Source organism: Sapajus apella, unplaced genomic scaffold (genome assembly GCF_009761245.1).
Source record: "Sapajus apella isolate SASKATOON/1434 unplaced genomic scaffold, GSC_monkey_1.0 scaffold46, whole genome shotgun sequence".
In the NCBI taxonomy this organism is placed as follows: Eukaryota; Metazoa; Chordata; class Mammalia; order Primates; family Cebidae; genus Sapajus; species Sapajus apella.
The window spans coordinates 3,751,669-3,766,168 of NW_022436986.1; the positions used below are offsets into that span (position 1 = coordinate 3,751,669).

Here is a 14,500-nt window from a genome sequence, read left to right on the forward strand (position 1 = left end):
TTTATATTTTCATTGCTCTAATTTACATCTTTATCTATTGCATGTTCCTTAGCCACTAATTGTAGCTCTTATTGACTGTTTTGACTTTTACTTTTCATACTAAAGAAATGAAAGATTCACATAGCACCATTACAACACTGGGGTAGTATCAGTTTGATTACGAATGTACCTCTACTGGTTATTTATTTATTTTTTTAGCTTCCAGTTGTAGCACTCCTTTAAGAATTTCTTGTAAGTCTGGTCTAGTGGTAATAAATTCCCCCAGTTTTTGCTTATCGGGGAAGGTCTTTATTTCTCTTTCATTTCTGAAGGATGATAGTCTTGCTAGATACAGTAATCTTGGGTAACAGGGTTTTTGTTTTGGTTTTCAGCAATTTGACTATGTCATCCTGTTCTCTCCTTGCTTGCAGGGTTTCTGCTGAGAAATCTGCAGAGAGTCTAATGGAGACTCCCTTATACATGACTTGATGCTTTTGTCTGATAGCTTTTTCCTCTCTTTGTCTTTGATTTTTGACCATTTCATTACAATGTGCCCTAGAAAGGATGTTTTTGGGTTGAATCTAATTGGGGATCTTTGTGCTTCCTGGATAGATGTCAGCCTCTCCCAAAACTTGTAAACTTTTCAGCTATTATTTTGTCAAATAGGTTTTCTGTGCCTTTGTTTTTCTCTGATCCCTCTGGCATTTCTATAGTACATATATTTGTTTGCTTAATGATGTCCCTTAAGTCTCATAGACTTTCTTCATTCCTTTTTTTGAGGTTCATAAATTTATATATTTTTTACTTCCAAATGTTCATCTGACCAAAATTCAGCATAACCTTTATGGAACACTTAACAACTGTTTTGTATTTAAAATAACATTTCATTCAAACTGTATATAATTCAGTAAAATTTGTATACAGCAAGCAATGCTTAAGACCTGGAAAATCTGCAGAAAAGAGATTTAGACACAAAATAAGAAAAGAAAAATCTGAGATATCCCTCCCACACACATATGCATTCATTCTGGCCTATGTACATGTACACACACACACACACACACGCACCCCTCTGTGTGTTCACACAGACATATTTATTTTCACTCACAAAGTGGCTATAGCATAGACAAAAGATTGTAGGTCCAAAGGAAAATGATTGATTGTTCTAATAAAGAGTGCATGTAGCTCAAAAAGTAGTCTTCTGAGGAAATTACTACCTCAAAAATGTTCTTAAGGTAAATTTGAGATCTAAGCCTACAAAATTAGTTTTGCAAAATAGCTCCTGCAGTCCAACGTGACTTGTGCAAATAGAAGGGATCAGATAAAGCTAGTTTCTATACTTTCTTAAACAAGGATGCAGGATACTTGCTGGTGCCTAAGGGCACTCCCATCATTACAGGTACTGCTGCAGTGCCATCTTTGCCTTGTCACAAAGGTTTGAATCTCGTGGCTAACTCAGTTTTTGTAGAATATCTATGATGCCTATGCCTCATAATTTATCCTGGCATTCTTGTGAACATTCTTCTTCATTCAATATGAGGTTCGATATACAAAACATAGCTGGAAGCTTCAGTCTGACGTGGGACTAATCCATGTAATATTTCATTTTTTGAAGGATATCATCATTGGTCATAATAAATTCTTTTGCTGTTGTCTCATCTGCTGTGTTGACTAAGATGCACAGTATCTACTCTTTGACCTTAAAGTTATGTTCCCCTTCCAGAACAAGGTGATAGCTTGCATAGTTTACTTTCCATAAGTATTCATTATTTTATCTGTATGAGGCCAGGTCAAGAGGAGATTTCTTTTTTTTTTTGAGACGGAGTTTCGCTCTTGTTACCCAGGCTGGAGTGCGATGGCGCGATCTTGGCTCACCGCAACCTCCACCTCCTGGGTTCAGGCAATTCTGCTGCCTCAGCCTCCTAAGAGGAGGTTTCTAAGAAGTCCCAGTGTCTTCATCAGCACATTCAAATCTGAATCTGATAACATCCAGAATATCTGTTCAGTATTCAAGCTTTGTGAAATGTTTGCTTTTATTTTTTGTTCAACCTGAAATGCCATATTCATTAAAGCCCAAATTCTATTCACTTGTAAAGCAGGATTTTCACTCTGGGTTAATCTACAAAGTAGCTCTACAACTCCCGATTTTAAAATTGGCTCTTTTCCTGGAGAAAATTCAAGAAGATTACATATTGTGGAAGATGCTACCACTAAGATTTCATCTGGTGCATTTTGTAAAACCTTCATTAAATGTTTTCAGACAATGTGATCCTAGAAACTGTTTTGAAGCTGCTGCACAGATCTCTATAAAGGGTGCAAACATCTGACAGCAGCTAACCACACCTTGACACTAGACTCAGACAAGCCAGCCACAATTCAGCCCATCGTATTTTTCAGTCTCAATGCTCTTCTTCTGAATGTCTTCATCATTTGCTCCAAGAGAGTCATAGAGCTTGAATGCAGCCTGGCAGAATTCATGTACATGTTTTAAATCATGATCAAGTCTTTTAATATCAGTGATGGCACTCAATGAGTTGGGATACTGGAAACAGTCAGAAAACGGCAATGAGGTGAGCAGTTATGCTGGCGATTCTCTGTAGGTCAATATCTGGTTCAGTCAGATAGGCAAGTGTCTCAGCTTCTTTAACTCTCTCCTCTAGTAATCTCTTCTTACTGCACAAACAAGGCAATGTCTTTAATACAGTTGTTATCTGTCTGAATTGTTCCAGCTGTATGCATGTGAGTTTAACATTTTGCTGATGTAAGCTGTATCTCAATATACTTAGCCCTCCGTAACATCTTCACAAAAATCTGTGATAACAATTCTGCATCAACCAAAACATTTACCAGGATGTAGGATGTCCTGGTAAAACTGAGAAACAGTTCAGTGCTTGCATTTGAACTTTGTAGAACAGTGAGGTTAGTAGCTGAGCAGTGTTCTGAACTACGCCATGGATACATAAAATTGTTTGATGACCTGGCCCTTTACAACAGTGTGAGACAATACAACAGATGTACTCCCGGGTATAGTGGAACCTGCAAAGCAGTGCCATGAGGTGCAGTGTCACTGTGGCATCTGTATACAGTAGCTCCTTTGGAGTAACAAGTCTAGAGAAAATGGTATGCAGGCATTGGAGACAAGCTTCAGTGAACTTCAGGTCTGGGGACAGCAGTTCTTGTTGTAAGGCTGGGATTAAACGAGTCAGTAGAGACTTGACATTGTTTTCAGTGCCCATAGAAAGACCTCCCAGCACCACTGCACATTCAGTTTTCAGCTCTGCACTTGAGGTTTCTTGCTGAAGCAAGCACAACGATCTTGGAACAGCTCTGAAAACAATGAGACTGTTTTCTGCTTGCTTCAAATTACAGAATTTTTTATGTCTCATTTTAGAGTCAGACAGCTCAAATTTGTTGCAAAATCCATCGAAGTTATCTTCCAGAAACTTTCATTCATGGTCTAAAAGGAAGCTAATACGGATTGGAGTCTCCAGCAAGCACACGATCTCAAGCCTTCCCACCTGGCTGCTCTCATTCTTCTTTATTCTCATTTTCTTTTCTGCCAAGGTTATTTCAAAAGATCTGTCTTAAAGTTTCAGAATTCTTTTTCATCCTTCCTCTTATACTTCTCCTCCTCTTCCTCCTTCTCTTTCAACTTCTTCTTGACAAGGTCTCACTCTGTCACCAAGGCTGGAGTGCAGTGGTATTATCAAACTTACTGCAGCCTTGAACTCCTGGGCTCAAACAATCCTTCTGCCTCCGCTTGCAAATAGCTAGAACTACAGGCATAAGCCACCATGGATACTGTCTTAAGCACTGTGGTTAGATAAGCAGCTGTTAAGCAGTACATCTTTATAGAAAGAAAAAGAAAATAGAATGCCTCTAATTCTACCACCCAGAGATGACCCCTTTTAATAACTCAGGATTATGTTGATTCATAGTCTCAGTGTAGAAACTGGCTGGTCAGTGAGGGTGGGAAGATACTTGAACAGGGACATCTGCTTTATTGCCCTCTCTATGACACCACAATTCATCATCCTGTGGTCCACTGCCAGCCCTATTCTGCTTCCATTTCTTGTACTGTGGGTATTGAGCACATCCTGAGTGCTCCTACAGCCTGTGGCCATGTTGGCTGATGCCTTTACTCTGATTTAGTCCCAGTTGCTCTCCATCTTTCAAGGTCTTCTGGTAGTTTCCATGTCCCTGATACAGCCCCTTCTTGTTTTCTAGTATGGTTATGCATTTTCTCTCTCTCTCTTTCCTTCCTCCCCCCTTTCCTCTGTTCCTCCCTCCCTTCCTTCTTTTCTTTCTTTCTTTCCTTTTCTTCTTTTCTTTCTCTTCTTTCTTTCTTTCTCTTTCCTTCCTTCCTTTTCTTCTTTTCCTTCCTTCCTTCTTCTTTTTCTTCTTTTCTCCTTCTCTCACTCTCTCTCTCCCCCTCCCTCCCCCTTCCTCCCTTCCTCCCTCCCTCTCTCTCTCTCTCTCCCCTTCCATCCATCCATCCATCCATCCATCCATCCATCCATCAGTTTAAGGGTTTTCTATGGGATGGGGAGACTGGTTTATGTGCTCTGTTTACCTTCCTAAAAGTTTACAGTTATATCACATATTTGACAGCTTGAGTCTCACTCACCCCCACCCCATCCCTTATCAGATATTTCAGATCCATGGTTAGACGTAACTGTGGAGTACTGGCATTTTAAAGACTTACTGGGTAATATGCCATGCTTATGGAATCCCCAGAGGAGTCCTCTTTTCTGAGATGTCTGAGAGAACAGTAGGTGCTGGCTAGGGAAGGAAGGTCAGCAGATGGCTGGAGGATGCTGCTGGAGTTGGGAAGAGCATGACAAAGATGTGGACGTATATGATAGAATGTGCTGTGGTGGCCTTGTGGAAATCAGAGCAGAAAGAACAAAGTGTGGTGGGAGTCCCAGAAAGGAGGCATCTCTTTGAAGAGAAGCCATAAGAGTGCTGCCATGTGTTTTAGACATGAGACAGTGACAGTCCTGTCCCACAGATAGTGGGGGCTGGAGAGAACAGTGTCTGCAGCCTGTAGTCCAGGAGTCTCTCTCTCGCCCCAGCAGCCCAGCAGTGGCTCAGGAGTGAGCTGATGCTTCTTGACCTTGACAATGCTAATTTCTTGTGAAGTGAAGGATTAGTCTCAGGGCCCCTCACTCACACAGGACCCTTCCAAGGCTCTGGGAGAGTGGGAAGAACCCTGTTAAAGTGTTTACATGGTCATATGTCTCCCTTAAAATATGAAAAAGTAAGATATTTTGTAGTATTACTTTAAAAGGATGCCCTAATTATATAAGCTTTGAGCCCCATAGAACTGGATTCTGCCCCTAAATGAAGGACTTAATTCCAGTTAGCAGAGACATTGGATAAACAATCAAGCTGGAGAAAAAAATATGAAAGATTATACCACTTAGGGAAGACACACTACAGGTGAGCATCCTTGGCTCTGAGAAGGTGAAGTTTAAAAAGATCAGATGGTCTTAGTGGGCTACAAGACAAACTTCTTGACATGATGTTCAAGGCTAAAGGGTGAATGACTACAGCAATGACTGATGATACAAATGTGATTTTTTTTGGCCATTTTGCAGGACCAGGCAGTTAAATGGCACCTGTACCAGCTCGGTAGACATGGAGCTCTTCCTCCATTACTCCCTCATCCCATCAGTAAGTAAATGCAGGGGAAGGGTGAGGAGGGCAGGAAAGGGCAGCTGGGCCACTGCCAAACACAGACTCCCAAACAGACCTGAAAGTTCAGGGGAGAGAGATCAGCTGCGTTTCTTTCCAAAATTTCTTACATTGTATACCCAAAATATGGCAATAGAAGGCTTTTAAGGACCCAAGAATCAAGCATATGGGCTTTTAGGGAAGTCAAACCGGCTTTTCTGACGAAGTAATGACAGAGCTGAGGTCAGTTGGAAGATGTAGTTAAGTATATTGCAGACAGGGGAGAGCTCATGCAAAGGCTGTGTGGAGGGAGGGAGAAGGCAGAGTGGGAAGAGCTGAGAAGTTCAGCCATGGCTGGACTGGAGAATTGAAGTAGAGAGGTCTGGGGAGGTAGGCAGGGCAGGCCAGGTAAAGCCCTATGGGGCTCTGTGTTAAGTTTTGCCTTCATTCTAAGTACAGTGGGAAGTAATGGAAGTGTTTCCATGAAGGTGGTATGATCATATTTATACTTCTAAACGATCTCTCTGGTTACAGTGTGGAGATTGAGTTGGAAGTGGGCAAGAGACAAGGCAGGGAGACCAATCTTAGGGTTCAGAATCGGTTTCCAAGCCATTGCGGCTCTCAGCACCCAGGGCTGCTGAAATATGCTTAAAACATCTCACGGAGACGCAGCTCACTATGGAAAAGACCTTCCCACACTTGAGACTATAGCTACCTCAGGAGGCAGGAGGGAGAGAGCTCCCTGTGACTGGAGACAGCAAAGCTTCTTGTTAGGATGGCACCATGGGTCACGCACCACGAGAGCTTTCAGAGCTTTTCTCGCTCTGCCATTTTGAGTATCTGCAGTTCATGTCGCATTTTTCCTTGAGTTCTGATTGCTCCTATCTGTTCATCACTTCTTGTCATCATCTTCATCATCATGCAGTTAACATTATTGCATACCATCTGTGACCCTCTCACCTTCAGGGATCCAGGTGTGATTTTATCTCATCCTAGGTAATGATGTCAACTCCAGAAGTTCAGGAGGTAAAAACAATAGGACTTGTAATGGGCTGGGTAGGAAGGTTAGGGAGAGGAGGAGGTTGAAGATGACTTGGGTTTCTAATTTGCACAACTGAAAAGGTTATGGCAGCTGCCATTCACTCATTAAGGAAAATTAGAAGAGACCCAGGTTTAAGGTAGTTAGAAGACAGTGGCTCATGCCTGTAATCCTAGCACTTTGGGAGGCTGAGGCAGGCAGATCACTTGAGCCTAGGAGTTTGAGAACAGGACAGGGAACATGGCAAAACCTCATCTCTACAAAAAATACAAAAATTACCTGGGGGTAGTGGCCCAGCTACTCAGGAGGCTGAGGTGGGAGGATCAACTGAGCCTGGGAGTTTGAGGCTACAGTCAGCCGTGATTGTGCTATTACACTCCAGTCTGGGTGACAGAGTGAGACCCTGTCTCAAAACAAGAGACAAATTGAAGCTTTTGATAAAAGCTTTGAGCTTTCAATACATTAAAAAGAAATATCAACTGTGTAGTTGGTTAGGTAGTTTTGGAGTTCATGGACAAGGTCGGGGCTGGAGATTCATATTTAAGTCTTCTGTGTATTGATGGTCATTAACACCTGTAATCCTAGTGCTTTGGGAGGCTGGGGTGGGAGGATCACTTGAGGCCAGGACTTTTGAGACCAGCCTGGGCAACATAAATGAGAGGTCATCAAGGAGAGGTCATCAAGGAAGAGAAGATCAGGTAAGAAGATGAGTAGCCCTTGGACTGAGCTATAAGGAACTGCATCTAGGGCTGGGGTAAAGAACGATCCAGCAGAGGATACAGAGAAATAATGGGGAAAAATCAGGAAAGCATGTTTGATGAAGGCCTAGGGAAGCGAGTACTCAAAGAGGAGGGAATGGCCAACACTGTAGAATGCTGCTGAGAGATCAAGCTAGATTTGGACTTCAAGTATACATGGGACTGAGCCACAAAACAATCATAAGTGACTTTCACCATAGCTTTTTCAGCAGAGTGAAGGGGGTAGAAGCCAGATTAGGGGATTCAGGAGCCAGTGAGAGGTAAAGGAATGGAGACACAAGTGTAGAAAATTCTCAAGAAGTTTCTGATAAAGGCAGGAGGGAGAAAGAGCATCAAGTTTGTGAGAACATGACTGAATACATAGGAAAGCAGCAGAGAAGGCTTTGCAACCTGGCAGTTAGTACTGCCTTTTGACAGATGAGGAAACTGAGGTACAGGAAAGTTAAATCTCCCTCTCAACCAGGATGTGAGAGAGACCAGATTTGAACCTACATCTTTTCAGGGAAACAGAAGGGAAAGCTTAGTACAGAACATTCTGGTAGCTCAAGGGCGCATGCAGTCAGCCCTCTGACTCTGGAGTTTGAGGTGTCACTAACGTTCTATGCACTCTGCTGACCCACACATTTGCTTTCAGGGAGGGCTTAGAGGCCACACTGAGGATGAACATGCCCACTAATTCTCTCATCTTCTCTTCTTGCAGCTCTTCATCATTTTGATCTTGTCCTTCCTCCAAAGACGAGAGTATTGTAGACAGAGAGATGATACCTCTTACCTCCTGGGGAACCGCTTTGGAATTATCATGTGAGTTGAGTCAACCCCTACAGCTTGGGTTACCCTGTGGTTGGAGTCAACACCAATTATGAGGTCAGGTAGCTCCTAGGACCCCTGCTCCACCTCTACCTCACTCTGCACAGCCCTGCCCCTCCATGCCCCAACCCAACCAAAGCTCTTAGAGTTCAGAATTGGTTTCCAAGCCATTGTGGCTCTCAGCACCCAGGGCTGCTGAAATATGCTTAAAACATCTCATGGAGACCCAGCTTACTATGGAAAAGACCTTCCTACACTTGAGACTATAGCTACCTCAGGAGGCAGGAGGGAGAGAGCTCCCTGTGACTGGAGACAGCAAAACTTCTTGTTAGGATGGCACCATGGGTCATGCACCACGAGAGCTTTCAGAGCGTTTCTCGCTCTGCCATTTTGAGTCTCTGCAGTTCATGTCGCATTTTTCCTTGAGTTCTGATTGCTCCTATCTGTTTCATCACTTCTTGTCATCATCTTCATCATCATGCAGTTAACATTATTGCATACCATCTGTGACCCAAACACTGAACCATTTGCTTTGCCGAATTTTGACAAATCCTCTTGCCAATCTAGCATGGTAGAAGTTGTTATCCTTGTGCAATGGATGAGAAAACTCATGCTCAGAGAGGTTAAATGACCAGTCCACAGCCACACAGCTAACAAGTAACAAGAGCTTTAGCCCAGATCAGCTTTATATTCTCTTGAATCCCCAGTGTTATAACTTGAGCAGGCTCAAGCTGTGGACCTGCTGAGGTCTCAGCCAAGGACTCTGGAGAAGAGAGAGAAACAGATGTCAGAACTGAGGCAAGGAGGGACCTAAGCTGCAAGTGAGAGATTCATTCGGGATACCACCCACTGGGCAGTCCATACTTTTCAAGCTGCCAGGCCTGAGACCCATTGATTGAGGGAAAAAAAACTGAAGCTGGTGGATAAAGACATTCAGTTCTGTCCTGGACATTTAGCATGTAGGGGCTGGCACAGGACTTTATAAGAAGTAGGAGGCCATAGCAATTACATTCAACTGCTTTGAATTGCATTGATAATGACACAATTGACTTGCTCCCTGGCTACTTTCCCACCTAAACCCCTGCTTATCTGATAATTTTGGCCCACCATCTTTTCCAAGCAATGACCCCTCACACGTGTGTGGCACTGTGCGGCTGATAAAGCAGTTCATCATTTGCTGTCCGCAATGACTATGATATGGGTAGAGTAGGCGATTCTATCTCTGTTTTAAAGATAAGGAAACTGTGTCTCACATAGCTCTTAAGTACTACAGATGGAATCTTGAGCAGAATTTGATCCAATTCAACAAAATGTATGTCCACAAACCTGCACTAAGTACCTACTCTTTCCAAGGTCCTGTGCTCAGTCCCTACCCCAGAGGAGTTTATAGTTTACTAAACAAGTAGAGAGCTAAGGTTATAAGGAAGCAGAGATTCTAAGTCAGAGAGGAAATGATATGACAGAGCTAGACCCTATCTCAAAAGGGTCTGGTGTGGTGGCGCCCACCTGTAGTTCCAGGTACTCAAGAGGCTAAGGTGGGAGGGTCGCTTGAGCTCAGGAGGTTGAGGGTGCAGTGAGCCAAAATTACACCATTATACTCCAGCCTGGGTGACAGAGATGTGCTGAACAGGGACATGAACTTAATGCTGAGGGGACACAGATGGGCAGCCTCACTGGAGATGGGTGATCAGGGAGGCTTCCTAGAAGGCGTGCTCCTGCTGAGCCTTAAAGGTGAAGGTGAGTGAGCCAATGAGACTTCCTGCCTCCCGTGCCTGGCTCTCCCTTCCCTCCTGAGTTTTCATTAAGGTCCACTTTAAATGGCCCTTTTCATTCAAAGAGCCTTTTTTCTTCTCCCAAATGCAACTGCTTCCTCTGATCTATACAGAGCTGTCTTGGTTAGAAGAAATAGGTATTCATGCAAGCTTGTTTACATTAAAGGAAGATTTTTTTTTTTTTTTTTTTTTTGAGACAAAGTCTAGCTCTGTCACCCAGGCTGGAGCATAATGATACAATTGTGGCTCACTGCAGCCTCAACCTTCTGGGCTCAAGCGATCCTCCCAGCTTAGCCTCCCAAGTATCTGGGACTACAGATGGGTGCCACCACACCTGGCTTATTTTTGTATGTTTGTAGAAACAGGGTTTCACCAAGCTGCCCAGGCTGGTCTCAAGCTCCTGGTTTCAAGCCGTTCACTTGACTTGGCTTTTCGAAGTGTGGGATCACAGATGTGAGCCACTGCACCTGGCAAGAAAGGATTTTTTTAAACAGATGTGGAGGTCTCACATAAACGTACAAATCAGGCCTCATGGAAACTGGATCTCTTGAGATGGGAATCTGTGGGAGACTGATTTTCTTCTCTCTCTGCCCCTCTGTGTCACTGGTGCCTCCTCAGCACCGTTCTGCAATTTTCCTCGCTGACTTAGAATCTCTGCTTCGCTATAGCCTTGGCTCTCCTCTGGCGTTGACTCTGATCGCAACTTCTTATGACTTTCCAGACAAGGACTTTAACAGCTAACTCGTTCCTGTCCTTAGGGTCACAGATTCAAAACGTAAGACAAGACATCTGATCAGCCCATCCAAAGACAGGCCCATAGTCCAGTCAACTGCGGCTAGGAAGGCATGATTATTTTGGGGAGGCAAAAGCTTACCTCTACCCTCTTAGTTTTTTCAGCTGGGCCTGGGAATTATAATGTTGGTTTTATGTGACACAGGAGCCCTTATAAGGAAATGAAGACCCAAATACACAGTTAGAGGTGAATATGTACACATCGAATTGGACAAAGAATAGTTAAGTTGTGAAAAAGTAACTAAATTGTGCAGGGAGACTAGCAGGCAAGAGTTATTTAAATAAGGTCTGTACCAAATTCTCTTGGTCTCAACTTCCTGTCCCTGATGATAAGAATGTTATTTTCCTTCTGTATGGGGAGAGCATTTTTTACATAGAAATTTCATCTCCTGTTTTTAAGAAATAGCATGAAGGACAGAATGATCTTGTACCTGCTGTTTTTTAAGTGTGTTTAACTCGAAACAGTTGATAAGCCAGAGTAGCATATTTTAGGGTGGCTTATTACTTCTTCAAACACAGACATAGCAAATGACACCTGTACCTAGACCCTCTTTAGGGATATTGGAAGGAAGAATTCTCATAGAATATGGCTGGATGAAGGCAGGCTTCCTCTAATCTGTCTCGGACACATACTCCTTGTTTTGGTCCTTGAGTCTTTCTGTCTGTGTCTCTTATAGATGAAACTCATCCCATTTTGCCTTCATGCCTTCTGGTGTCCTTGCTTGTATCCCCTGCTAGTCTTGGAGCTCCTCCAGAGCAAGAGTTTTGTCCTCCTCACTTCAGTACCCTGAATCCATGCTTAACCCTAGGCCTGGCACAGAGGGCCCTGTGAAATGTCAGTTGCAATGAGCAGCTGACTATTCAATAATCCCTCCTCAGGATGGGATCACTACTTTGGTGATATCTGTGGGAATGTCTCAGAGCCACCTTCTGGCCTCATACACTGTTTCTGTTGTTTGCAGGCCTCTGGACTTCGTGGGCACTTTCAGTAACCGATGGTCCTATGGAATCGCCTTTGGGGCCACAGCCAATAAGGTCATGTTTTTGTTCTCAGAAGGCTACCAGCCCCTGCAGATCCCGCACTGGGCCCAAGGTACTAGGACTGCCTCATACCTGCTAGAAACTGCATCATGGAAATTCTTGCTCTCAGAGACCTTGTGGCCCGTGCTCTCTGGGATCAGGGCATAAACTTTGTGAACGATCATGTTCTTGCCAGCCTGTCACTTGCCCAAGGTCAATGCCTAGCCCACAGATCTTTAAAGCTTCTTTGAGGGGATCTGCCCAGTTAGATTCAGAGGTCCTTTAGACACAATGTACCAAGTCTTAGGAAGTAGGTTCTTCCTCACCTACTTGCCAAAAGCTCTCCTGTGTCATAGCCATGGCTGCCTTCTTGATATTGATGAGCCCTATTCTTCCTCAAAGATCAATGATTGTGTTTTTGGCCATTAGTCTGAGGCCTCATCTTTTCCCATGCCTCATGCTCCATCTGAAGGAGTAACTTTAAGCTACAAGTTCACTTTTCCCTTATGCAATCATTCTAAAACCCCTCTGTTTAGTATAGTTCCCTCTCATGGGCTCCAAGCCTAAATCAAATGCCTACTAACAGGTCATTAGTCTTTCAGAAAATGCAAATTAAAACCAAAATGATATATCATTACACACCTATTAGAAGTACACAGTTTGAGAAGTTTTGCAAATGTTTACATTAATGAAACTATTACCACAATCAGGATAAGGAATCCCAGCGATTTCCTTGTTCCCCTTTGTAATCTCCTCTTTCCTCCCCTCTTCTGTCACTGCTCTCATTTACAAGCAACAAGTAATCTACCAAGTTTGCATTTTCCAGAATTTTGTATAAATGGAATCATACAGGATGTACTTTTTTTTGGAGTCTGGCTTCTTTCAGTCAGCATGAATCTATTTTGAGATTCATACATATGTAACATGTGTTAGTAGCTTATCCTTTTCCTTGCTGAGTAGTATTCCACTATATAAATCAATTACAGTTTAGTTATCCATTCACCTCTTGAGTAATATCTGATTTATTTCTACTTTTGGCCATTGTAAATAAAACTGCTGTGAACGCTTGTGTACAAGTCTTTTCATGTACCCATGCTTCAATTTTCCTTGGGTAAATACCTATGAGTAGAATGGCTGGATTACACAGATCATAGAGTAGATCATACTTTTAAAGAAACTGTCAGACTGCTTTTTAAAGTGATTGTACCACTTTAGATTATTCCCGTCACTATGAGAGTTCCAATTTCTCCAACACTGGTACAGCCCATTTTTTAAATTTTGGCGGTTCTAAGAAGTGTGTCGTGGTTTCTTATTGTGGTTTTAATTTGCATTTTTATAATGACTAATGCTGTTGAGCATATTTTCATGTGCTTATTTGCTATTCCTATACCTGCTTTGATGAAATATCTATTCAAATCATTTGCCTATTGTCAAAAATTGGGTTTTTTGCTTTCTTTTTAGTGAGTTTTCAGAGTTTTAAAAATATATTTTGGTTGTAAGACCATTATTGTACACATGTATGAATTGCAAATATTTTCTTCTAATCTGTAGCTCAAATTTTCATCCTCCTAACAAACTATTTTGAGAAGCTGACATTAATTTTGATGAAATCCAGTTAACTCTTTTTTTTTCTTTTATGGATCATGCTTATGGTGTCATATAAGAATCTTTTCCTAAGATAAGGTCATATAGATTTTCTCCTCTGTTTCTTTCCCCAGAGTTTTATAGCCTCAAATTTTGCTTTGAGGGCTGCAATACATTTTGAACTTTTCTTTTTTTTTTTTCTTTTTTGCGTGTAGTATATAGCAGGAGGTGTGGATTAAAGTTCTTTTATGCCTTTGGATTGCAAAGTATTCTAGCACTATTTGCAGCAAAATCCCGTCCTTTGTCCATTGACATGCCTTTGCACCTTTGTTGAAAAGCAATTGGCCACATCTGTGTGGGTATATTCTTAGACTCTCTATTTTCTCCTATATATCTATTTGTCTATCTTTGCACCAATATCATACTGTCTTGATTATTTTAGATTTATAATAAATATTAAAATCAGGTGGTATTAGTCCTTCGATTCATTTTTTTCAAAGTTGTTTTTGCTATTCTAGGTTCTTTGCATTTCTACATGAAAGAATAAATTTGTCAATGTATACAAATAATGCTGAAATTGAGATTATATCATTTGTACGTTTTTAGATCCATTTTAGGAAAATTGTTATTTTAACGATAGTGAGTCTTCTGACCCATAAACACAATATATCTCTCCTTTTATTTAGAGTTTATTAATTTCTTTCAGCAATGTTTTGTAGTTTTCAGAGAATAGACCTTTCACATCTTTTGTCAGATTTATATGTTTTTTATTTTTTATTGTTCATTGGTAATAAATAGAAATACAGTTGATTTTTATATGTTGATCTTGTATCCTACAACCTTGCTAAACTCACTTATTAGTTCCAGTAGCTTTTTCTATAGATTGTATAGTATTTTCTACATACTACATCATATCATCTGTGAATAAAGGCAGTAGTTTTATTTTTTCTTTTCCAATCTAGAGGTCTCTTATTTTATTGTTATTGTTTTTCCTAATTGCAGAGGGTAAAGCTTCCAAAATAATGCTCAGTACAAGTAATCAGACCAAGCATCCTTCTCTTGTTCTTCATCTT

General features: G+C 41.8%; 1 protein-coding gene and 1 pseudogene across 1 annotated transcript in view; one reads left to right on the top strand and one right to left on the bottom strand.

The window, feature by feature from the left end:
* Window positions 1–14,500, top strand: part of LOC116524724 (stimulated by retinoic acid gene 6 protein-like) — a 36,654-nt gene that overhangs the window by 10,282 nt on the left and 11,872 nt on the right. Inside the window, exons 2-4 of the mRNA XM_032240127.1 lie at window positions 5,580–5,655; window positions 8,153–8,253; window positions 11,786–11,916. Of these exons, the coding sequence (XP_032096018.1) occupies window positions 5,580–5,655; window positions 8,153–8,253; window positions 11,786–11,916 (308 nt within the window). The remainder of the gene's footprint in view (window positions 1–5,579; window positions 5,656–8,152; window positions 8,254–11,785; window positions 11,917–14,500) is intronic.
* Window positions 1,373–3,411, bottom strand: LOC116524726 (annotated as a pseudogene).